The sequence below is a fragment of the Psammomys obesus genome, unplaced genomic scaffold (genome assembly GCF_907164565.1).
Source record: "Psammomys obesus unplaced genomic scaffold, mPsaObe1.curated_primary_1811, whole genome shotgun sequence".
Lineage (NCBI taxonomy): Eukaryota > Metazoa > Chordata > Mammalia > Rodentia > Muridae > Psammomys > Psammomys obesus.
Genome location: NW_026596079.1, coordinates 38,225,919 through 38,250,091, shown reverse-complemented (window position 1 = coordinate 38,250,091; position 24,173 = coordinate 38,225,919). Strand labels below are relative to the sequence as shown.

The following is a 24,173-nucleotide window of genomic DNA, read 5'->3' as shown; positions in this document are numbered from 1 at the left end:
TTTAAATGTTAATTGCAAATATTTTTAAATTATATATAGATACACACTCAAATTACATACAAACAAGATAGAAATTACTAATGTGATTCATGTTTACTATCAGAAATCAATAACAAAAGGTAAAATCACTAATAATCCAGACACTACATATGACTTTCTATAATACATGAATATATATTTTAATTAAAATTCCACATACATTTCCATTTTTTGCCTTTCTTCTATTTTTTTGAGTTAGAATTTTCTGTGTAGTCCTGGTTAGACTGAACAGCAGTATGTAGAGCAGGCTAGCATTGAACTTCAGGTAACCTTCCAGCTTCTGCCTTAGAAGTTCTGTGATTGTAGGTGAGTTCTGCACACATGGTGTATATTCTGCTTTTTCTATGTTAACTTACAGACTTTGTCATGTATTTAAAATTTCTCTTAACTTTACTTTCAGGTTTCCAGCAGTGCACTTATTTTAACTTCTAGTGTATATATAATAGTACAAATAATCATGCCACTGAAATACTTCGGCAAATTCCAATACTGCTTGTTTTTACTGTAGCAAATTACTTTGTCAGGTACTTTATAGAAGTAAAATTGTAATACAAATGCTAACTTGTAAGCTTGAGATTATTAAAAATTTGTTCCAATCACATCTAGTCTATCAATCACCGATCTTATACATATTATGTGTATATACATACATGTAAGTGTGTACATACATATAAATTGATTTTCTGACAGTTAGTAGTTATAGTCACCCCATGAATATAAGTGAATAAGATAGAATGTCTTTTATTATCATATAACTTTTAATTTCATTCATTTCCTTTGTATTAGGTCAGCTTAAGCCAGAATGCACTCCTGAGTTTCTTACTAGTTTATCTCTGTATCTGAATTGGCCTACAGGCAATTTCTGTTTGATATGATGATGTAGGAGTTTAAAATATGCCTCCTTATATCATTTCTTATGAAAACTTTTTAGAAGCATTAGCTCTATCTTTCTCTCATGGCTTTTCTTTTGTTGACATAAATAATATGATTAGGGCAGTTTAAAGAGAGTTTATTCTGTCTATACCAGGAACTTGAAATAATTGGTCCTATTACATCCACCAAAAAACAGAGAGAATGTGCCTATATGTTAGTACTTGGTTCCCTTTCTTTCTCTTAAATGGCTCGGGCCTTGTCCAGAGATTGGCTCACCTATAGCCAAGATGGGTTTTTCTCCACCAACTGACCTGACCTAGATCATCTGCAAGAGGCATTAGATGGCCACTTCTCAGATGGTTGTGGAGTCGTCCAGGTTGATGGTTACCCTTAACCATTGCACCCTCATTGTCTCCCGTCTTTGAGCATTTCTGCTTCTGAGAAATTCTACTCTGGTTCATTTCTCATTAAATCATGACATGGCTAATGCCTCAACACCTGAGTACTTGTATGTATTTGTGCTGATCTTCCTACTGTGTACTTCCTTTGCTGATATTTTTTAAAATAGAAAACACATAATAAATAGTTGTTATTTTTATACTCAAAGCTGTTGATTAATTTTTTGAACGTATGTGTGATTAATTTCCTCCCCGTATTGAGTCCTGTGACTGCGTATTATTCTAGGACTTACGTCCGGAAGCACCACTAATATACTGAGAAAGTCAGAATGATCCCAATTAAGTTTTATTTGTTCTTTCTGAGCCCTGTTAGCCCATTGGCAGCACTTCCTTATTTGACTTTATGTTAGCTGTTTCTTCATTTGCAAGGCAACTTTCATAACTCTAATTTTAAATCTGCTTTTAGTATTTGGTTAGTAGTTCGATAGGCTGTTAGACCAAAATACGTAGTGTTCTCTTTCTAGGTTAGAAAGGCTCAGATTCTTTTTTTTTTCTTTTGTAGAAACTCTTTACACTGTTGATTCTACTGATTATATTTTTTAATTATAGTGTTCGGTAGATTTATAGTTGCAAAGTTAATTTATCTTAATATTTTTACATTTCATTTTTACTAAATATTACAAATATCAATTTTATTTGCCCATTTAAGAAATTCAAGTAATTTTAGAATAAATGTATGTCTTTTATATCGCTTTTTTACAAACTTGAAAACATCTAAAAATACTCCATGTATGAAGGTGTTGGTTTCTTTTACTTCTTTCCTTCCCCTCCCCTCCCTTCCTGTCCTCCCCTTATCCCTTCCACTTTCTTTCTCCTTCCCTCCCTCTTTTCCTCCCCCCACCTCTTTTTAATTTGAGACAGCGCATCACTGTGTAGCCCATACTGATTTGGAACATGCTGTTTGTTCCATGGTGGACTAGAAACTCCTGCTTCTGCCTCTCCATTGTGTGCTGGAATTAAAGGCATGCCCTACAGTCTTTCAAGTTTTATGTTTGGACTTTAATGATTTAATACTTTATTCTTATAACTTTAATGTTCTAGATGTATTGCAAGAGGGGAATGTCCCAGGGGCATAGGAGAAGAAGAGGGAGGGAGAGTGGGATTGGGAGAAGGTGGGAGAGGGAGCTACAGCTGGGATACAAAGTGATTAAACTGTAATTAATAAAAATAAAATTTAAATTTAAAAAAGGAGGCAATGTCCCAAAATTCATAGTACAAGGAGTAATGAAAAGTGACATTAGACATTCACAAATTGTGGGATGCTGTTTCAGATTCATTTGTATGAAGAAGCCACAGCTCTTACAGATGTGTCACACAGAGCATCACCATTCTGTACAAAATACTTAGGATCTGTAGCATAGACAGCCACACTGGTGAGAAGAAAAGATTGATTCCGGTGTTTTCCTGGGGTAATGGCAAAGGTCAAACCTATAGAAAAAATAAGAATTTTAACAGCTTTCCAGTGCAGTAATTGCCCCTGAATTTTAAGCCTTGATATGGTAAATATTATGTTTTGTATATTTTAAAGCATTTAAAAATGCCACCGAAGTACAAGCAGATTGTATATCTTCAATGTATAAAGTCATTGGTAAATATAAGGTTTAAAAAAATGTTGATTTTTAGAAATCTGATAGCTGTTCATTTCAGGTTCTTTGAGATAATGGAAAACTTTAAAGGATTAATTTCTTAGAACATACTCTTTTTAAAGTAGACCCTTCAATTTTAAAGTAATACGTGTTTTTCAAAAATTTCCTCTTCTTGACCTATTTTATTTAAAACACTATAAAGTTGGGAGCAGGGAAAATGAAGTCTCGAGAGTTCCTCTATGGAAACTTTACACTCCCCCTCCCCTACTTACTGAAGCTTTATCTGTGCAGCTTTCTTCAGACAGACATTTTAATTATATTCCAAATCTGAGCACTTCCTGTTTGGTCATATCTCCATTTGAAAAGGAAGAAAACTCAGATTTGGTACTTATTTTTTGAGAGGGAAGGAGAGAAAGGTGACCCACAGTCTGCTGTTAAGGTTGTTTCCTCTGGGTTTTAAATGTGTCTGGTGATCCTGAGCTTGGGCAAAAGAACTCCCGGTACTCATTTCCAGTTTTAGTGACAGTGGGAAAGACAGAAGGAAGCCCTTAACTATCTACAACAAACAGGAGGAGGCGATGGACTCCTCTTGTGAAGAAGCAGAATTAAATATCCTTAAATCCATTCTTGGTCCCAGAGATGGGCCTCCAATTTTACTCTTGATCTATGATTGGCATCTGTGATCTATGAATTAGGTTATTTTTTTTTTAACTCTCGCAAATGATTTGAAAATAAGTGGCTAAAAATTTTAGAAGAGGAGCGTGAAGCTTCTGAGAGCTATGTGTTACCACCTGTGTTTGCCACACTGACCTGTGAGGGTTCGGAGCATCACTGGACCTTGCTGTGTATCTTCTTCACTTGCATGTTGGGGATAAGGTCAGGGACTCCCCCAGCTGTTGGACTATCATGCAGTAATGAGCATAAACTTTCAGGAAAAAGACACCAGCAATGAAGCAGTGATGTTAGTCGCCACAATTGACAGTTTATAATATCTCAACAGTGCATCAAGCAGTGGGTTCAATGTCCTCCCTCACCTTTACTACACTTTATGGACAATTTGACTTCCATTTTAGTTGAATTCAGATCCATACACCTAAATAATTGTGAACCAATTTTTAAAAAATCTGTTTAACAGCTATAGACTTTTATATTGTAATTATTTCTTAAATAATAATACATCAACAATTTGTAGCATTTATATTATATTGATATTATAACTGATCTAGAGATGATTGAAAGCATTAGAGATCTTGTATGTTTTGTGCATGTACTATGCCATTTTACAAAAAATATTTGAACATCAATGGATTTGGTACTTGTGGGTATGCTGGGACCAATCACCATGGATATCATGGGGTGTATTGTGTTTAAAGGTAAACTTTTCTTGATCTGGGGTTTCACTTTAATCGGTCTTTAAAATGACATAATTCTGACTATGCTCTTGCACACTCAGTCTTAATTCCTATTATATTGACTGTTCTAAGAATATGATTAATAAATTGTAATATTTTAGGATGTTTTGAGTAGTTTTCAGATATTTTAGCTTTTGGGAATATTTATTTCTTATATTGAAGTATTTAATTTAAATATATTGTCATAGAAACATTGTATTTAAGGGACAGTGTTATGTGTTTATTTTTACTTTTGGTCTTTTAGTTCCAGCATATTGTCCTTTTTGGTTTTGTTTTATTGCTTTTTTCTTTAATTTTACTTACCAGAGCCAAAGCCTTAGTAGAAGAACAACGCCTTTTGTTCCTAGGGTTCAGGTAAAGGCTTTGTCTGCCTGACAGAGACTAAAGTTGTGTTTTATCCCTTATTTGTATGTTTTTGGAAAATGCGTAGTAGGAACACTTTTTTTGGTATGTTGCTCCAAACCATACTGTTGACTTCCAAATCATTTTATAAGGCAGCTTGTAAAATTCTGCATGGAGATTAGAATATTGAATACAAATTTAAAGAGACAATTATTGTTAGTTATTTTGTAAGTTAATGAAGTACTCAAATGTATAGGTTTCAAAGTAGCATTCTGTAGTTTTGATGTAGAGTTTGCTTATCTCTGTAACATTTAGTGAAATAGCTAATTTTAAACTTTAGCTGTTTTTCTTTATTACAGAAAGGTTTCTGTCTCTTTAAATCATTCATTCTACCACATCACATCCACATTCTCTTGCATTTTCCAAGCAATGACTCCTTGAGGAGACTGGCAAATATACTTGTACCTTATTTAAAATACGATTTTTTTCATTTGATATATACAAATCAACTTCTGAACTTTGAAAGAACAAAAATAAGAATCCAAATTTATAAATTATGTGTCTGTGCGTATTTGTATTTTATTATTCTTTTTGCTTTTACGACTTGGGTACAAGTTGTTTGCCTCTTTTCATTAGGATATTGTTTATATGGTACAGTAATGCCAATATAGTTATCTTAAAAGTAGTATTATGCCTTCCCTGCTTTGTTGCATGTTTTAAAAACAATTGTTGGCTTTGAATAATGCTTTAAATAATTAAAATACTAAGTCTATTTAATATCATATGATATAAAATATTTATGTTTGATGCTAAAGTTTTGTTGTGAACAATTTAAATTGGTTCTATAGTAAAAATTGAGAGGATAGTCATATTGAACAATTAAAATGATACCAATATTTTTATTAAATTAATTGAACTAAGGCTTGTTATGAATAGAATTATGAAGTTACATTTGTTATATTTTGGGGAACAAATAATTATGTTTTAAATATTTATTTTTAAAACACAGTTTTAAGAATATAATAAATAGCATAGATAATAAAATATTTTTGAGCTGGATATATATTAAAAACTTCAATGCACACTCGGTATAAAAATGAAAATTAGGCCTATTAAGTGCTCAGTTCAAGATAATTTCTGAAAAAGTCCAATTTTGATCAGATATAATGGGATTGATTCTTATTTAGTAGTGCTAATACATATATATTTGGACAGTTAATTTAGTTAATGACATACTGATCCAGGAGTACGAAAACAGTAAAGCTAATGTCTGTTCATATACGAAACAGATGACAGCAGTGAGGAATAGCTCTTGGCATTATAGGGAAATCTGAAAATAATACTTTTAAAATAAAAAACATTATACTTTAAGAGTTGCCATTACTGAGGAACGTGGAGAATATATAAATTAATCTTGTCTTCATAGGTTTTAGAAGACTGTGACACTACATTTCCTTCATCCCATGAACAATCAAACATTTGAATTTCTTTATTTTTCTCTCTTGGCTTTTGTCAAAAGAACAGATTATTCTCTATTTTCTTACCTTTCTATATCTGTAGTATAATATTGCTAAGCAAGAAAATTTAAATATTTTTTCCTTTCAAGTTTTTGAGTCAGTCCCCAGGCCTATACAGTTTTTGGTTGTTCCATTTCTTAGTAAAGAGTGGGTTTTGCTCTGTGGCTCAAGTAGCTTCAAACTCACTTGGAGCCCAGATTAGCCATAAGTTTGTAGGTCTGTCACAATCCTCCTACTTTGGTCTTCCAACTGCTGGTGTTCCATGCGTGAATCACTGTGTCTTGCCATGAGACCTGTTTTTCCCTGGGATGTAGGATGGTCCTGCATCCTTTGGATGAAAGCTGCAATTCTTAAAATTTTAAGATTTCATTTTAATTCATAGTCGAAAGAGTAGCCTAGAAATGTATAACCACAATAAGCCAGAGGTAGCTGAAGAAAATCTTGTTGAGGATCTATTTTTGAACTTGTTAGGGGGTAGAAAATTCTTGTTATACAATAGCAATATAAAAAACCACTTTGAAATTCAAGTCAATGAAACATGAAAAGTAATAATAGTTACTTTTTTAGTGTGGATATGTCTTATTCTTTTCCTATAAGAGGGCTCATCTCTTTTAGCCCTAATAAGGCACAGAAATAATTTTGTATGGTCTTTTAAGCTGCCGGTCTACCTCTTCTGATTTAACAGTTTAGTCAGGCTCTGACTTTCTGGAATGTATACAGAGGGACCCAGCAAAACCATTGTGGAATTGGAACTGAAATGCCATGTTTCTTGTATAACTAAAATCTGTGATTCTCAACCATCAAATTTTTGGTTCTATTTCAGTTTTTAATTGGTGGTAGTAGATACTGACTCTTAGGTAATACATAGGTCTAATAGAGATTCTGATAGAGAGGATTCTTGGTGAGCTAAGGGTGAAGGTGTGAAGTTATGAGAGATGATTAACTGTTTAAAAATTCAGGAGCAGGAGGACAGGAAGTACCAAACCCTAATAATGAGAAAGCAATATTATACACATTTTCTTACTTAAAATTATAGAGTGAAACTTTACTATTTTAAGAATGTCATGTATTTTTTTTTACTGAAGATAAACTCTGCCTTTAAAAAAATTTAAAAGGTTAATTTATTGTAGTTTTAAACACAAATTATATAAATCTATTAAAATATAGTAAGTCTTCTTAAATCCTCTGAAATGTCTTACTATGGAGACAAAAACATGTGCTTGAAAACCCCCTTTGAATACCATTTACTCCTTACTGCCCACACCCTCCATTTAGAACATTTATTTTCAATGCGAAGGTGAACAAAAGAACTAGTGATTCTTAAATGAAGACAGATTCATAGGAATCATTATATACAAAGTATAGAATACAGCAGTGTAATTATTATATGTTCATTAATAACTTATCACATCAGGATAGTAACAAGCCCAAGTGACTTTTTAATTGAAACTAAAACATCAGAATCAATTCATTTATTCATTGAAGTTATTATAATATATCCATTGATTTTTAGCCAATCGCAGTTTACTGGGGAAAATGTTGTCTTTCTTACTATTAGTACGAGAGACTGGTGTGAAGATTGGAAGTGTAAACATGGTAGTAAACTTAGAGCTGATAAATGAACGTTTTTGCTTTTCAGATAAAACTATGGTTTGACAAGGTTGGTCACCAGTTGATAGTTACAATTTTGGGAGCAAAGGATCTCCCTTCCAGGGAAGATGGGAGGCCCAGGAATCCTTATGTTAAAATTTACTTTCTTCCAGACAGAAGGTATGGATTTTAAACTAAAACATACATGCTCTTAAAAATAAGTGAAAAAAGCATGTTTCAGATGTGTATTATTATTTGTATCAAAAGTCATATACTTGTGAAATTATATAAACACAGTCATTCTCATATATGAAAGATGACAATAAGTATTTGAGATTACTTTGAAAATTTTTCACTTACTATGTATGATTTTATTTAAGTATTTAGTTTAAGCATCTGCATAATGTATTTCTTAAGTAATATATATTTTCTATGCCAAAATACAAATTTAATTTGTGATCAAAAGGGCTCAGAAGAGGGAGCACTCAGAGACAGGAAATAAACCTGGTTTTTAATGTAATTCTTGTGGTGTCTATCTTTCATTATTGACTGGGGTGGTACCTCAGAGTCTTATTCATTTGGCTTAAGTGAAAAGAATTAGTACAATGGAAAGGAAGGAAAGGGAAAGGGATCATTGCTCTAAACAGAAAAGAATCATTGCTCCAGGCCATCAAATTTCTGGAATGCAGGTGGGCCTTTGAGTAAAGAAAGGGTTTAATGAATACAGAGGATTAAAGTATTTGCATAAAAGTTTTACAGGGCGGGAAGGCTAAAAAGGTTTGTATTCCTTGCCCCAAAGACAAGATTTACATGCAATATTTGATCAGCCTCTAAGGGTAAAGAAAGATAAAGGAGGCAGATAATTAGCAATCACACTTTGCATGATACATTTTTAAAGTGAAATTGTAAAATCGGTGCTCCAGAATATTGTAAGATTTCCCAATATTTAGAGTTAGGAGAAATTCTTACCATATTATGCTATAGTAAGTATGTTATAAAGTTAACTTGAAAAATGTTATTGTCTCTGACAATTTAGATTGCCCTTTTTTTTGGCCCAGAGACACATATGGAATGTAAGAAAGAAAAAAAAATTGATCGGAGTTGCCAGATAGAACCTTAATTTCAACTGAATAATAGATATCTCAGCTACATTGTAGTTACATTGTTTGTAAGTATGCAGTGACTTATTACTGTGAAACCTTGGGATGAAAGGACACAAACAGGCAACAAATGAGGCATTCTTAACTTTGCCACTTTTCTCATGCTGCTCAGGTTTCAACATTTCATACTTTTAAAGAAAAAATTTATTATATTTTTATTTTTAAATTACATTATTTCTTTCTCTCTCCCTCTTTCTTTCCCTGTCTCCGTCTCTCACTGTGTGTGTGTGTGTGTGTGTGTGTGTGTGTGAGAGAGAGAGAGAGAGTGATTTGTGCATATGCCATAGCACTCACATGAAAATCAGAACGATTTGTGAGATTCAGTTCTCTGCCTCCACTATGTAGGTCCTGAGGATTAGTTTTAGTTGTCAGGCATGGAGGTAGCATATGCCATAATCCACTAAACCATATCACATGCCCACATTTAATTTTTAAGATGCTTAAAGTTTATTGAATTTTTTCTTAATTAACTTTGTTATTTAGTTTTATATTACTTTACCTAATTTCCCCTTCTTTTTGAGGCAGCAAGGCTAAAATCATCTCTCTCCTTACCATGTCTTATAGCCCAGGGACAGTGTTTAACTTTTTTCCTTTTTTAACCTCAAAGATTGTGAGAGATATCTGAACCTTTTACTCAGGTCATTTATCAGCTGAGTTACTTGTCAGATACCAAGTATGTGAGAACAGTTATATACTTTTCAAGCTTCAGTTGTTGAATGGGTTGTGTTAAAGTTTTGTCTCTAATAGGAAAAAGGAATTTTTGCAATACTCAGAAAGTTACACTATCATTACAGCTTTTCTCTTTTTTTGACACCATTTTTACTCATGAGTAAGATAACAAACATTAGTTATTAATTTAACATTTCCTGACAATTTTTCAGAAGGGAATACTTGCATTGATGAAATAGCAATTGCTATCTAATTGATACAACTCTAGGAGTGTCAGTGAGCGAAAGAAGGCATACCTGCTCTAGCATCTCTCTGTGCTACTCAAAAAATATTTTAGATTTAATGTACTATGTTCTGTTAAAGTCATGTTTTGAAGAAAAGTTGGTTAAGATCACAAATGTATTTCTTTCCTCTACAATTTTGAATACAAATGTCAAGTTTTTGCTTGTTTTAAGTTAAACAGAAACCAAAAGTACTAGAATGAAAATAAAGTTTTGGCTAGATTTCATTGAACAAATGTTTACTGTATTCTTAATAATTTAGTTACCTTTAGAGATTTACTTTATTTTCAGAAATATATTTAAAATATACCTTCATAAACTAATCTTTGTTTTTAAATACAGTTCTTCTGTACTGTTTGACTTAAATATCATGATTTTATTTTGATGGTTTCAGTTATATTTTTACGAAAGCAGCAAAACCCATTTCTTTTTACTTGTTTAAAATAAGATTTTTTTTTTTTTATCATAGTTCTTTTTAGGAGATGGTGGCTGAGTTTGCAAAACACTTGTGGCATGTTGTGTTTTTGAGGGACTTCGGGAAGGAGTCCTGTTTCTGCTCATATAGAGATTCATTCTTAATGTGAGAGCTTTGTCTTTCATGTCTCCAATTAAGCTAATGACTTATTTTTCCAGCCTCCTTCAGATGTCGGTTGTAATTAGAGTTAATTGTACACTTCTCATCTTTAATTTTTTTTATTTTCTATACTAATGTTAAACTGTATGTTAAAATATACTTTAACATGTTTAATGACATTAATATTATAATTCATGTTTGTAATTCATAAATACAATTTATACTATATGCATATAGTAGCTGCATTTTTATACTATATGTATCTAGTGAGCTGCATAGTTTAAGATGTTTTCTAACTAGAGATAGTTCATAAGTATGAAAGCCTCCTGACTATAAGTCTGTCAAGATAATTATCTTCTATTTCCATTACACGTTAATTTGTCTACCTTATATAAAAACAATATTACGTGTCTTTAAAATCATGTTTTATGTCAAGTAAGCAAATAATTTTTTATTTGAGATAAAATTACTTCATAAAATTATTATAATTGCTTGTCAACTAAGCTCTTTATTTATGAAGTAAACATTGCAATTTATCAATTTTTTAATAATTAAATTCTGCAGCTTAAGTGATTAGAAGACTTGAGCTGTTACTCTTATTATGTCACAGAGCAGGATGTATCTTAATTCAGCAGGAACTTTAATGTTTACAGCAACTATAAAATGACAAATATGATGTTTTACTTGACTTTTCACCTAAGAAATTTTAAATAGATAAAACTTAAAGAGTAAAAATCTTTTTTCTAAGTTTCTGTTTCCTTTTTCATTAAAATAGTGATAAAAACAAGAGAAGAACAAAAACAGTAAAGAAAACATTGGAACCCAAATGGAACCAGACATTCATTTACTCTCCTGTCCACCGAAGAGAATTTCGGGAGCGAATGCTTGAAATTACCCTTTGGGATCAAGCTAGAGTTCGAGAAGAAGAGAGTGAATTTCTAGGAGAGGTACCTGGACGTAGTTAATGGTGGAGCCTCTCAGATCTTCTGTCCTTTAAGGGAATGTTAGCAGCATATTCACAAATTTAAATGTCTGAAAAATATGCATAGTTTTGTTTTAATTTAGCAGAATGAATTTGCTGCTTTAATCTAAAACTTAGTTATACTAAAGAAAACAATGTTTCTAAAAAGTGTTAGCAAAACTGTGTAAGTCGCAATGTATGCCTATAATCCCAGCTCCTGAGGAAGCTGATCCAGGAAGTCAGGTCTAGGGCAACATAGTAAGTCTCTGTCTCAGAACCAGAACTGTAGCAGAGCACACAACCCCACATCATAATAAAGGGGCGGGGGAAGAATCTTAGTGTGTGATCACAAAGTTTGATTGCCACTTGATATATTGTTGCCTTGTATAGTATTTGCAACTTTTTGTTATAGTATTGGACCAATTTTTCATTTATTCCTCAATTACTTTGTAAGCCATATGATATATCTGACATTTTTCAATGGGTTTACCGCAAGAATTTGTAGCGCGTTGTGGATTCAGATGCTGCTGTGATGAGTAGAATATAGTAAGAACATATAATTGCTGTGCTGGAATGAAATGGTCAAAGGAAGTATCCATAAGAATATAATTTAACATAGGCAAAGGGAGTGAGATTTCTTCAGAGAGAGTAAGGAGGCATCAGTGTTGAGGAGTTTGGGTAGGCTGCCTCCAGGTGGTAGAGAAAGTGATAGTTATTGAAGCTTTATGGATAAGAGGACAGCAGAACATGCTTCCTATTTGGATTAATCCTCTGAATAATGGGATTAGTGAAAAGTGTAAGCAAAGATTGCATAAATTTCAATTTGAGATAAATATTTCCAATTGTAATGTGGAGAACGAATTGAAGAAGCTTAAGAGGTGAAGGAGTTTTCTAGCTATTTGCATATAATACTAAGAAAAGTCAGTCATTTGCTTCAACATTTTTCAGTCTACCTAGTTTTCCTGATTAAATGAAAGGAGAATATCATGGGTAAAATAAAAGGACCACGAAATATGAACTGAATGATGTCAGCTGAAGAGTAATAGACTTTTTAATCATTTGGATAGAAGAATCCTGCAGTTCTTGGGAACAACAACTCTGGCCAAGGACCTGTCTATATTTCTGGTATTATCAGTTGCCCCCCCCCCCCCCCCGTCCATCAAGTCGACCTGTGCCTGCATCACTTTTCCTTTTCAGTCAAGTGTAAATAATGATACTATTAGTTCAAGTTTAGTAGGAGGATTAAGTAGGTATAGTGTATATTAATGTGGCAGCATGGTTATACCTAGTAAAATAACAGTATTTGCCCATTTACTTGTAGCTAAATATTACTGATAAAAGTATAATATAGTATAGCATAGTATAATAATAAAGGTCTATATAAGAAATGTAGCTATTTAAAGTATAAAAATCAATAAGAAGTAAAATTGTTTCTCATTTAGTTACTGTCAAACAATTGCTGAAAACTTGGCAACATTAAATTTTGCATTACTGTGATAATATTATAAAAGTTATAAAACCATTGAAGAGATTTCTTTATTCTTGATATAATTGGTTTTTATGTCTTCGGTTTGTAGATTTTAATTGAATTGGAAACAGCTTTGTTAGATGATGAGCCACACTGGTACAAACTTCAGACCCATGATGTTTCTTCATTGCCACTCCCCCACCCTTCTCCATACATGCCAAGAAGACAGCTCCATGGAGAGAGCCCAACACGCAGGTTGCAAAGTAAGTTTTGACAACTTTATCAGACCTTCATTGAATGTTTCTAATCATGATTGCACACCAGAGTTTGAAAACAATATTATAAGTGCTAATGAGTATTTGTTAATGTTTTCATGGCTACTATCAATGCTTTTTAATAATTTAAAAACAGTAACATGTTTATAAGCACTAATAATCACAATATTAAACTCATTTTGATTGCATAGTATATGATATAGCATCAAGTATATACAACTGTTTGGGGGTATTAATATTTGTAGTCTAATTCTTGAGGAATGAGATAGCTGACATAATAGAGCTTGGTCATGTAACTGTAGATACCTAAAAGTATGCCGATACTTAACGCATACTACCTCGTCATCTGGTGATGGGGATTCTTTAGTTTCCGCAGCTGGGGCTGCTCTCTCAGTAGAGTGCTGATCTGAAATTCCTAGCAATTGAGCATCTGGAACATACTTAGAGTTCCCTGTCTGTGAAAGCCCCCACAGGCAGATCTCTGAGGTTCACTGAACAGCCCTCCCAGCCTTCTGGTGAGCACTGGACTCGGTGAGAGAGCTTGTCTCAAAAGAGTAGAGATAGGGAGTGATGCCCATTTGGACTTTCGCCTCCACATACGTGCACACAATGCCTATGTTCCCACCCATATATGTGCATCCAAACATCTAACTCACACATCCATGTGCACACATGCACACACATTGGATTGATTAATTTCAAATAAAACCAGTGTGTTCATGTCCTTATTACTAGCAATTGTATCAGGTCACTCTATATTAGCTTTGTACAATTTGATAGTGTTTTCCAGATAGAAAAATGCTACTACTGGCTTTTTCTCCACCCCTTAGAGATTTCAAGATTAGTTTTGCTTTTTTCTGACAAATAGGTGATACACTGAATGCTTGCTGCTCTATTATTCATGAGGTGTGTTCTTTTTATATGGGCAGAGGCTTCTGGTGTGCTAACATTTCCTTCTGATGTTAGACGACTGACATCAGTGAAATTCCAGAAGTATCTAATTATAAGCACAGTACCATGGTGTTACCTGTTGATTGTGAGAATTATCCCTGGCAGTAACAACTGTTGTGCAGATGGATCACCTCCTTTCTGCTGGGTGGGGACTGAGTTAGAAATCTGAGAGTATTAGCTACATATGAAATTAAAAGATCAGTCCTGTGAGAGTCACAGGAAAGCCTAGGGAATCATTACTCTCTAATGACTACAATTTTATTTCTGCTAAGCACAATATCGGAAACTCAGATAAAATTAAATAAAAATAATTTTTGTAGTTCTTTTCTAACCTACTGAGACCATAAACACTCACGTGTTTGTATTTGTACGTGCTGTTACAACCTACTTTGATAAAATAATTACAGTGTTATTACAGTGGAATTGTCTATCTTTTCTGGTCTCTACAGTCTATTTAGTAGCTTCTCCTTCAGTCACAGAGTAGGACAGTTGGTTACTGCATGAAAATTACTATATAGTTCACTGCGCAGTAATTTATACAATTGAAGTGCACAGCCTGCTGGTGTTGGCCAGCGTGCCACTTCTTATAGAATTGCTCTCTTCTCTACCTGTTTCGGGTGTTATTTGCAGTTATGAATGAGGATTATTAGTCTGTAACTTTTTAAAAAGAATATTATTTATTTAATCACTTTACAGCCTGATTGAACCTCCCTCCGCCCTCTCCTTCAAGTCTTACCCTCATATCTCCTGCTTCCATCCCCCCCTTTCTCTCAGAGAGGGGAGGCCCCAACGGGGTACCAACCCACCGAAGTTACAGCAGGACTGAATGAATCTTCTCCAGCTGAGGCCAGGCCAGGCAGTCCAGCTAGGGGAAAGGGATCCAGGAGTAGGCAACAGTCAAAGAGAACCCCCACTCCCATTGTTAGGGGACCAACCTGGTGACCACAATGCACACCGTTACATATGTGTAGGGGTCTAGGTCCAGCCCATGCATGCTCTGTGGTTGGTGGTTCAGTCTCTGTGAGCCCCCATGGGCCCAGGTTGGTTTACTCTGCAGGTCTTCTTGTGGTATCCTTGACCCCTCAGGCTCCATAGAGCCTTCCTTTCACTCTTCTACAAATCCCCTGAGCCTATTGTTTGGCCGTGGGTCTCTGCATCTGTTTCCATGAGTTGCTGGATGAAGTCTCTCAGAAGACAGTTATGCTCGGCTCCTGTCTGCAGGCATAGCAGAATATCATTAATTGGGTCAGGGGTTGGCTCTGTCCCATGGGGTGAGTCTCAAATTGGGCCAGTCATTGATTTGCTATTTCCTCAATCTCTGCTCCATCTTTATCCCTACACTTCTTGTAAGCAAGACAAATTATGGGTGAAAGGTTTTATGGGGTATTGGTGTCCCCCTCCCTCCACTGTAAGTCCCACAGGGGCCTCCTGGTCACAGAGATACTCCCCCACCCCTTCCTTCTCTTCCCACTCCTGATCCCAGCCCCTGTTACCCTTCCCACCCCCACTCCTCCACAGCCCCCTCCCTCCTTGTACTTGAGATGACTGTTTCATTTCCTCTTCTGCCTGTTCTGAAACTCTTGAAGTCCTCCGAGTTCACTCCCAATCTGAGCTCTACAGTCATTTTCCTTAAGCCCTTTCTGACAAAATTCTGATAATTTAGGAATTTATACTTCAGTTACTTATAAATTTTAGTTAAATTATTCCATGTGTTTTTGTTTTTAGTTTGTCATATTTTGCCATTTAACTTTTTCTGAATCTTTCTTACTGTGATCGTATCAGTATTAAGTACTTGTCAAGCTTGCGGGGTTTGATACTGTGACTGCCCTAAGACACACTGTTTAGGTAGAGGGTAACTCTTTGATCAACTTGAACAAACTTACGTTCTCTTTAAAAAATATATGTGATGCGGAGCTGCTTCAAAAAATCTTCTTAGGCCGGATGTAGTGCCGCACGCCTGTAATCCCAGCACTCAGGGAGGCAGAGGCAGGTGGATAACTGTGAGTTCCAGACCAGCCTGATCTACAAAGCGAATCCAGACAGACAAGGCTCCACAGAGAAACCCTGTCTAGAAAACAAAAACAAATTAAATTAAATTAAAATTAAAAAATTTAAATCCCCTTAAAGAAGTTTTAGAAAGCTTTAAAAAGGATGACATTAAAAAAATTCACCTTGGATTTAGTAGTTTAGCGATCCATCCACATTGCTCTTCATTGACATGTCCCAAATTACAATGGTCATTTGAAGCCAGGCCTGGGCATAGCAACTACTACTCCTGCAGGCTGGCCTGGTGCTTAGTTCCTGGGTGCTGGCTGCCAGTTGGAGTTACTTTACTTACACTAAAGTGTTGACAGATTTGAGAAATTTCCAGAGACTGGATCATTTTTATTCACAAAGCATTTTTAACCATTGAAAAGAATTAACAATATGAAGATCGATAGATTTAAAAATTATATAGATGACTGTATTACATATATTTTAAATCAAAATGTCGGAAGGTAAGTTTGAAATCTTAATAACTCAAGTGACTACTTGTGAAAGCCTGATATTTACAATTTGTGCTGATTTCTTTGTTCTGTTTGTTTTAATCCTAACCTAACCTATCATATTCAGTTTATTCTTAATTAATAAAAATATGACATTCTTAGCTAATAAAAATGTTGCAGTGTTTATAAAACTGTTTCTCTAATAGATTTTGTTCTATGGTCTGTATTTACACACTTCCTTAAGCTGTGGTTTCTTACACTGTTTTCATTGTAACTCAGATACTGTGACCAGAAACAAAGTTCTGTTTCGTTCCTTCAAAATACCTTATGTAATTGATGTGCTGTGTACACTCCCGACACCACAGCCCAGTCTTGGAAAATTTGGCAAATGTACTGTTTCTTCATTTGCTAACTTTAGATTATTTAAAACTTTAATTCAATGTTAGAAAATAAGCCTTTTTAATAACTGTTAATATAGGAAATTGCATTCCCTGCAGTAGAAATATCAATCATATTACAGCGAGAAGAAACCAACTATATTACTTTTTTTTTTTTGATGATTTTCATACATTTCTTTAAATGATATTTAAATGTTTAAGTAAATGTATCTTTAAAGTTTGAATGTTTCCTTTTCTTTCTTTTTTTTTTTTTTCTGGTCTTTTTCGAGACTCAGTTTCTTTGTGCAGCCTTGGCTGTCCTGGACTGGCTTTGTTGACTAGGCTGGCCTCGAACTCACAGAGATCCTCCTGCCTCTTCCTCTTTGAGTACTGGGATTACAGGCATGCGCCACTGTACCCAGTCAAATTTTTACTTTTCTTAAAAGGAAATCAACTTTAAACTGGCCATCTTTAAAATCCAAATTTCCAAAATGAGCAATACTTTTCAATGGCTCCTCCAGTCAGCTTCTCAGTTATTTGATGCTTTATGTCTAATAATTATCACTTGCTTTTGAGATTATACAGTATATTCATGTTCCTAACAGGAGTGCTCTGAGTCAGGCTATCATTAGGTTTTGATTTTGTCTTTTTAATTCCTGATCTTAGCTTATAATTCTTTCATGTAGTCACATTTTCTATTAATTTAAATTTAATTTTTATTCATATATAATGCATTTTTTCTTATTCTGAATAATATGGTTTTTACCTTTAAGATGTTGAATTTTATTGTCTGCAGTAAAGAGATAACATTTCCACAGTTCCCCTGCCAATGACAAGTTTCAGTTATATTTTCGACATTACTCCCACATTGTTTTCCAGATAAAGCCTTATGTTGGTATATTTCAGGTAAACAAAGCATGTGTGGTGTTGAGTGCACGGATCAATACGCACAGTGCATTCTGCTTTGTTGTTTTGTGTTTGGTTGGGCTACTGTGCATATACTGAATTCCAAAGTAATGTGTCAATACTGTTTCTTTAGTGCCTGTGGGAAATTTTCATTATTTTCATTTTTATGCGTTTATTATTTTGATATTATAACTTATTTTTTAATAAATTTTTATCTAAGTGTGTCTAAATTATTTCCTTTAATATAGTATTATTTAGTCAGTGAGGTACATTTATTATATACTGTATATATAGCTTCATAAAACCTAGTTGAATGGGTATATCTTTGAATTTGATTTATTTTTATTTTGTGTGTAGGTGTTGTATGCCATGTGTTATGTGTGTGAGGTCACAGGACAACTCTCGAGAGTCAGGGCCCACATGTATCTGTGGTCCAGCAACCCAGCAGCTTGTCGTCCCTGGTGATGAGTGCTCTTACCCACTCAGCCATCTTGCTGTCCCCAAAGAAAAGTAATTTTAAATGACTTTTGCTCATGAGTGCCTGGGACTAAAAATCATAAAAATGTTTTAATTAAAACGACTAAAGCTACCTTTGCTCAGCAGCTATTCTAGAATTTCAGCATCCGGGACACAGCACTTCAGTAGGAGTCCCAGATTGTCCTTGGCTCTGAGACCAGCCTAACCAATGTACAAACCTGTTTCCCAAACCAAACAAACCAGAACTACACTTACTATAGATTTCATTGTTTGGAGCATTTTCTCATACAATAAAATAAAAATAGAGGGAACTTTATGTATTACTATAGTTTATCATGCCAACATATTGTACTCATATTAAAATGTTTAACTGGTCACTAAATTTACATTGATTTTTTTATTACTTTAATGGATCATGTTTTATTACGTTTAACCTAACACAATTCCACCCTTCACCCCTACACAAAAGTTGTACAGTTAAGGCAGGGTTTAGTCGTTGGAAAGCAAATAAGGAGGATAATGAAGCAACTTGAATGAAAAAAAACTTTTTTATATACATGTACATCATACATGCATACATAGAATGTATATGAAAATAAAAAAGAACAAATACAAATGTAAAAGGAATTAATTACTGATACATGCCATAAGATGAAAAAATGTCAAGTGAATAATATGAGAGAAGACAGTGATTATACTGCACTTTTATCCATTTGCTACTCTGAGAAATGGAAATAGTGAATGGAATGCAAATTAATAATAAACATTTAGTGGGAAAATTCTGAAAACTGAAATGATTAGTGAGACTAATCATTATATGATTATAAAATGATTATAAATGATTATAAGTGATTATAAAACAAGATACTTTTATTTAAATAGATATTAGTGTCAGCTTAGATAACTGAGCCCTATCAGGAATATATACCAGTAATTTTGAAAACACAGATAATATGAGTAAGTCCCTAGCAAGTGTTTTCACAAATGCTGACTCGTAAGAAATAAAGGCTAAACATTATTATATTTATTTCCATATATTAAAAAGGTAATATATATTATGTATATTATATATGTTGAAAAAGAAGGTAAGGCATTAAGTAGATCACCTCAAACAAATGAATCTCTTTTAGTTTTTACCCAAAATAATAAAACTTCTTGGTTACTTACAAAAGAAATAGCTTTTATACCAGAGGCTACATGGCCATTTCAAGAAAGGACCAGATGGGATGTGCATTGAACGTATGACAGGAGTCTACTGAGGGCATCTGAAAGACTCTAACTAGCAGTGTTTTCAAAGCAGATACAAAGACTCATGACCAAACCTTCGGCAGAGTACAGGGAATCATATGAAAGAAGGGGAGTTAGTATGATGGGGAAAGGATAGGAGCTCCACAAGGACCAAATATATCTGGGCACAGAGTCTTTTCAGAGACTGACATTCAACCAAGGACCATGTATGGATTTAACCTAGAACCTCTGCTCAGATGTAGCCTGTGGTAGCTCAGTAACCAATTGGTTTCCCATAGTAAGGGGAATAAGGACTATTTCTAACAGGAACTCAATTGCTGGCTCTTTGATCTCCCCACCCCCCAAAGGAGGAGCAGTCCTGTTAGGCCACAGAGGAGGGCTTTTCAGCCAGTCCTGAAGATACCTAATAAAACAGGATCAGATGAATGGGGAGGAGGTCCCCCCCTATCAGTGGACTTGGAAAGGAGCACAGTGGAGATGAGGGAGGGAGGGTGGGATTGGGAGGGAATGAGGGATCGGGACACGGCTGGGATACAGAGTTAATAAAATGTAACTGATAAGAAAAAAATAAAATTAAAAAAAAAAGAAAGGACCTTATAGACAAATTACTCCTGAATATAAATGAAAAAAAAACTATATTGTATTAGCAAACAAAATAAAATATCTCACTAAGAGTCTATAAATGTACTAAGATACATAGATAAAAAGAGAAAATGTTGCTTTTTAATACATGAGTTAGACTTTTCTTTTTAGTGTTTATGATTTCTGAAACTTTCTTAAGTTGTTCTAACTTGCTCAATGTAATCATCTTATTCATACCTTTTGAAATGAAGTATCCTGTAACCAGTCATTTAAAATGGGATTTCCTGTAGACTTTTAGTAAATTTTCTATGAGATAAAAGAAGTTTCTATCTAATTCATGAGAAAAAAAAAACAAACCATTGTTATATGTAGGTGGTATATGTTTACTTTAGAAATATTGTAAAATAGGATTAGCTTACAGCACATAAAAGGTAATTGCATTCTTTATGCTTTCATACACAGAATAAAATTTTTAGTAATTTATAATAGTAATCCAATTTTAATTTCTAGGAATATATCTAACAAACATTATATAAACCTTCTGTTGGAAAAGTTAGCATTTTATTAAATAACATTAAGGAACACCTAAATTAATAACTGTTGGGCTAGGGAGATAGCTCAGTGGTTAAGAGCACGCTGCTCTTCCAGAGGTCCTGAGTTCAGTTCCCAGCACCCACATGATGGCTCACAACCATCTATAATGTGATCTGATGCTCTCTTGTGGCATGTATGTGTACATGCAGATAGAACACTCATATACATAAAACTATATTCATTAATTGATTGATTAATTAATCAATTAATTAAAAAGAATTGTTAAATCTAGTCACTTTGGCCAGTTTCAGTGTAGATTCAGTACAGTGTCTATCAGATGTCTTCTTGGATACTGATGAGTAGATTCTAAATATATAGAAAATTAAAGTGTCAAGGTTAGGTAGAGTATTTGCATCAGGACAGGGAGAAGAAAACTCTTAGATGTCAGCAATTGTGGCCTTAGCCTACTGTGTGACTGTCCTGAGGGTGGACCTTTTGGGGGAGTCAGACACTGTCTCATACATGGACCTAAGCAGTGATGAGTGGACCTGAAATACTTATATCCATCTGGTAATAGATGGAAATGGGTCTTTGTCTTTTATGTTGTGCTGTAAAGCAAAGTCTAGATGAATTAATGAGTTAAAAAAACGTAATTTCAGGCTCAGTAAGAAATCTGAAGCCTTTAATTCAAACTCACAATTAGAGATTTCTCATGAAGATTAAGTGTACACAAAATGTTGAAGAAGCTGGGAATATTTTGCAAGATTTGTGACAAAGGAGAATCCAAGAAGTTCTTTGCCAGAGATCAGAAAGAGAAGCTGCTAAGAAATCTGTGGCCGCCTGCTCCCAATTGTTTAGAAGTCCTTAAGTATCTGGGACAGACAGGTCTAGAAGGAAAATACGTTCAAAATGGTCACATCAAGGCAATAAGAAAATGTGAGGACAAATTGGGACCTGTGTCATATTCCCTTTAGTCTTGATGTGCGGATCTGTAAACAAAGTTGTTTGTTTGGATTTGTAGCTGAGCTTTTCCCAGGTCTGGCAAAAGATACAGGGCCAGTTTAATCCAGCCAGGCCTTAGAGAAGCACATAGCTCCTGTACTTTGATTTTATTACATTTACTTTAAGAATAAAAAAGAATTGAAGAAATTAAGATCCATAATCATAGACATAATCTTGCAGCCAGTTAGCTAATGACTTAAGACAAAGTGCCAAGTATCTAACATACAGGACATTCTAATATTTTGTTACACGTGCATTTTTAGTTTTATTTATTTATTTATTTTCTTTAAGAATTGTTTTTTTAATATTTTTTTGTTTTTAAATAATTTTATACATTCACTTGTATCCCAGCTGTAGCCCTCTCCCTCTTTTCCTCCCAGTCCTCCCCTCCCTCCCTCATCTCCTCCCTGCCCCCTTCCGAGTCCACTGAGAGGGGGTGTCTTCCTCTCTTTCCATCTGGTCCTAGCTTATCAGGTATTTCAGGATGGTTGCAATGTCCTTATCTGTGGCCTAGCAAGGCTGCTCCTCCCTCATGGGGGAGCAGAAGCTCATGAGTTCATGTCAGAAACAATTCCTGTCTCCCTTATTAGGGAACCCACTTGGATACTGAGCTACCATGGGCTCTGTCTGAGCAGGAGTTGTAGGTTATATCCATGCATGGTCCTTGGTTGGATTAACAGTGCTCAGATATATTTGGACCTTGTGCGGCTCCCTGTCCCTTCTAGGATATAGTAATTCCTCCTCCTTCATATGATTCCCTACACTCTGCCGAAGGTTTGGTTATGAGTCTCAGCATCTGCTTTGATACACTGCTAGGTAGAGTCTTTCAGGTGCCTTCTGTGGTAGGCTACTGTCATGTTACTTGTTTTCTCCTATTTCCAATGTTCATTCCCTTTGTCTTTCTAGATGAGGACTGACCATCTTACCCCTGGACCTCTTTCTTGTTTATCTTCTTTATATTTTAGTTTGTTTATCCTATCTTATAGGTCTATATAAGTGAGGATATACCATGTGTGTCTTTCTGCTTTTGGGCTACCTCGCTCAGGATGATTTTTTTCTAGATCCCACCATTTGCCTGCAAAATTCATGATTTCCTTGTTTTTAATTGCTGAGTAGTATTCCATTGTGTAAAAGTACCACAATTTCTGTATCCATTCCTTCATTGATGGACATCTAGGTTGTTTCCAGGTTCTGGTTATTACAAATAAAACTGCTACAAATGCGGTTGAGCAAATGTCCTTGTTGTGTAACTTGAGCATCCTTTGGATCTGTGCCTAGGAGTGGTATAGCTGGATCTTGAGGAAGCACTATTCCTAATTGTCTGAGAAAGCACCAGATTGATATCCATAGTGGTTGTTCCAGTTGCACCAGCAATGGAGGAGGGTTCCCCAAGGAAGTGTTTTTCTTTGTAGCCTTGTCTGTCCTGAACTAGCTCTGTAGTCAGGCTGGCCTGGAACTCACAGAGAACTTGACTCTGCCTCCCAAGTGCTGTAATTAAAGGAATGTGTCAGCACTGCTCCAGCTGGTTTGAACCTTGTCAAGAGGTTACATTGGATTGTTTTGGTTTTCTGAGGAGAGTCTTACAGAGAATTCCAGACTGGCTTTAAACTCAAGATCCCTGTGCTTGAGTGTCCTAAGTGTTGCAACTATAAGCACAGCCACACCCAGATGATGCTCAGTTTTCACAGATAGTGTCTAACTTGTTTTCTCCAAATCGTATAAACAGTAGTTGCAGCAGAGCATACAGATGACTAACAATCTCACCTAGCCATGTAGCCTTTGGGTGGTGTTTGTGTGTCTGTGTCTGTGTTGATATGTGATAACTGTACTTCCTTCACATTTACAGTTTTTTTCATTTAATTAATTTACAGTTTTAAAAAAATTGAATTCATACCAGTTATTCTTGCATTCCATCCTTTTCTTCTTTGTTCTGTCTCTGTCTTGATCCAGCGTCCTTCCCTTTCTGCTGGTGATCCAACTCAGGGCCTCATACATGCTAGCATATGTTGTACTACTGATCTACAACCCTTGTTCAAATTTTGTTTTTGAAGAATGTTGAAAACTTCTTTCAGTAAGGTTGGAAACTGACCCTGTTTTCTGAATATATTTCCATTTCTTTCCATCACTAATGTAAACTTTAGCTTTATTTAAAATCCTCCTGTCACTTATTTTTTTTCTTAGTCTTCTAACATTGTTATTGCATTATATGTGGATGCTGGTTTTAGAGAAACTTTTTTTTTTCTTTTTTATTTACTTTATATCCTTGTTGTGGCCCCATCCCTCTTCCCCTCTCCTCCCAGTGCCACCTTCCCTCCCCTCCTGGAGAAAGTCTTTTGATGTGTGAAGCCTTTTCTTTCTTTCCTTCCTTCCTTCCTTCCTTCCTTCCTTCCTTCCTTCCTTCCTTC

At 34.8% G+C, this 24,173-nt stretch overlaps 1 protein-coding gene across 20 annotated transcripts in view; it reads left to right on the top strand.

Moving 5' to 3' along the window:
* Rims2 (regulating synaptic membrane exocytosis 2) overlaps window positions 1-24,173 on the top strand; it is a 483,148-nt gene that overhangs the window by 249,619 nt on the left and 209,356 nt on the right. For 15 of the 20 annotated variants that reach the window (XM_055626246.1, XM_055626247.1, XM_055626248.1 and 12 more), the window contains 3 exons: window positions 7,867-7,997; window positions 11,277-11,448; window positions 13,040-13,193. In XM_055626246.1, coding sequence (XP_055482221.1) covers window positions 7,867-7,997; window positions 11,277-11,448; window positions 13,040-13,193 — 457 coding nt within the window. Of the gene's footprint in view, window positions 1-4,674; window positions 4,723-7,866; window positions 7,998-11,276; window positions 11,449-13,039; window positions 13,194-24,173 lie in introns of all 20 variants that reach the window. The other 5 variants (XM_055626244.1, XM_055626245.1, XM_055626249.1 and 2 more) reach the window with 1 other exon arrangement.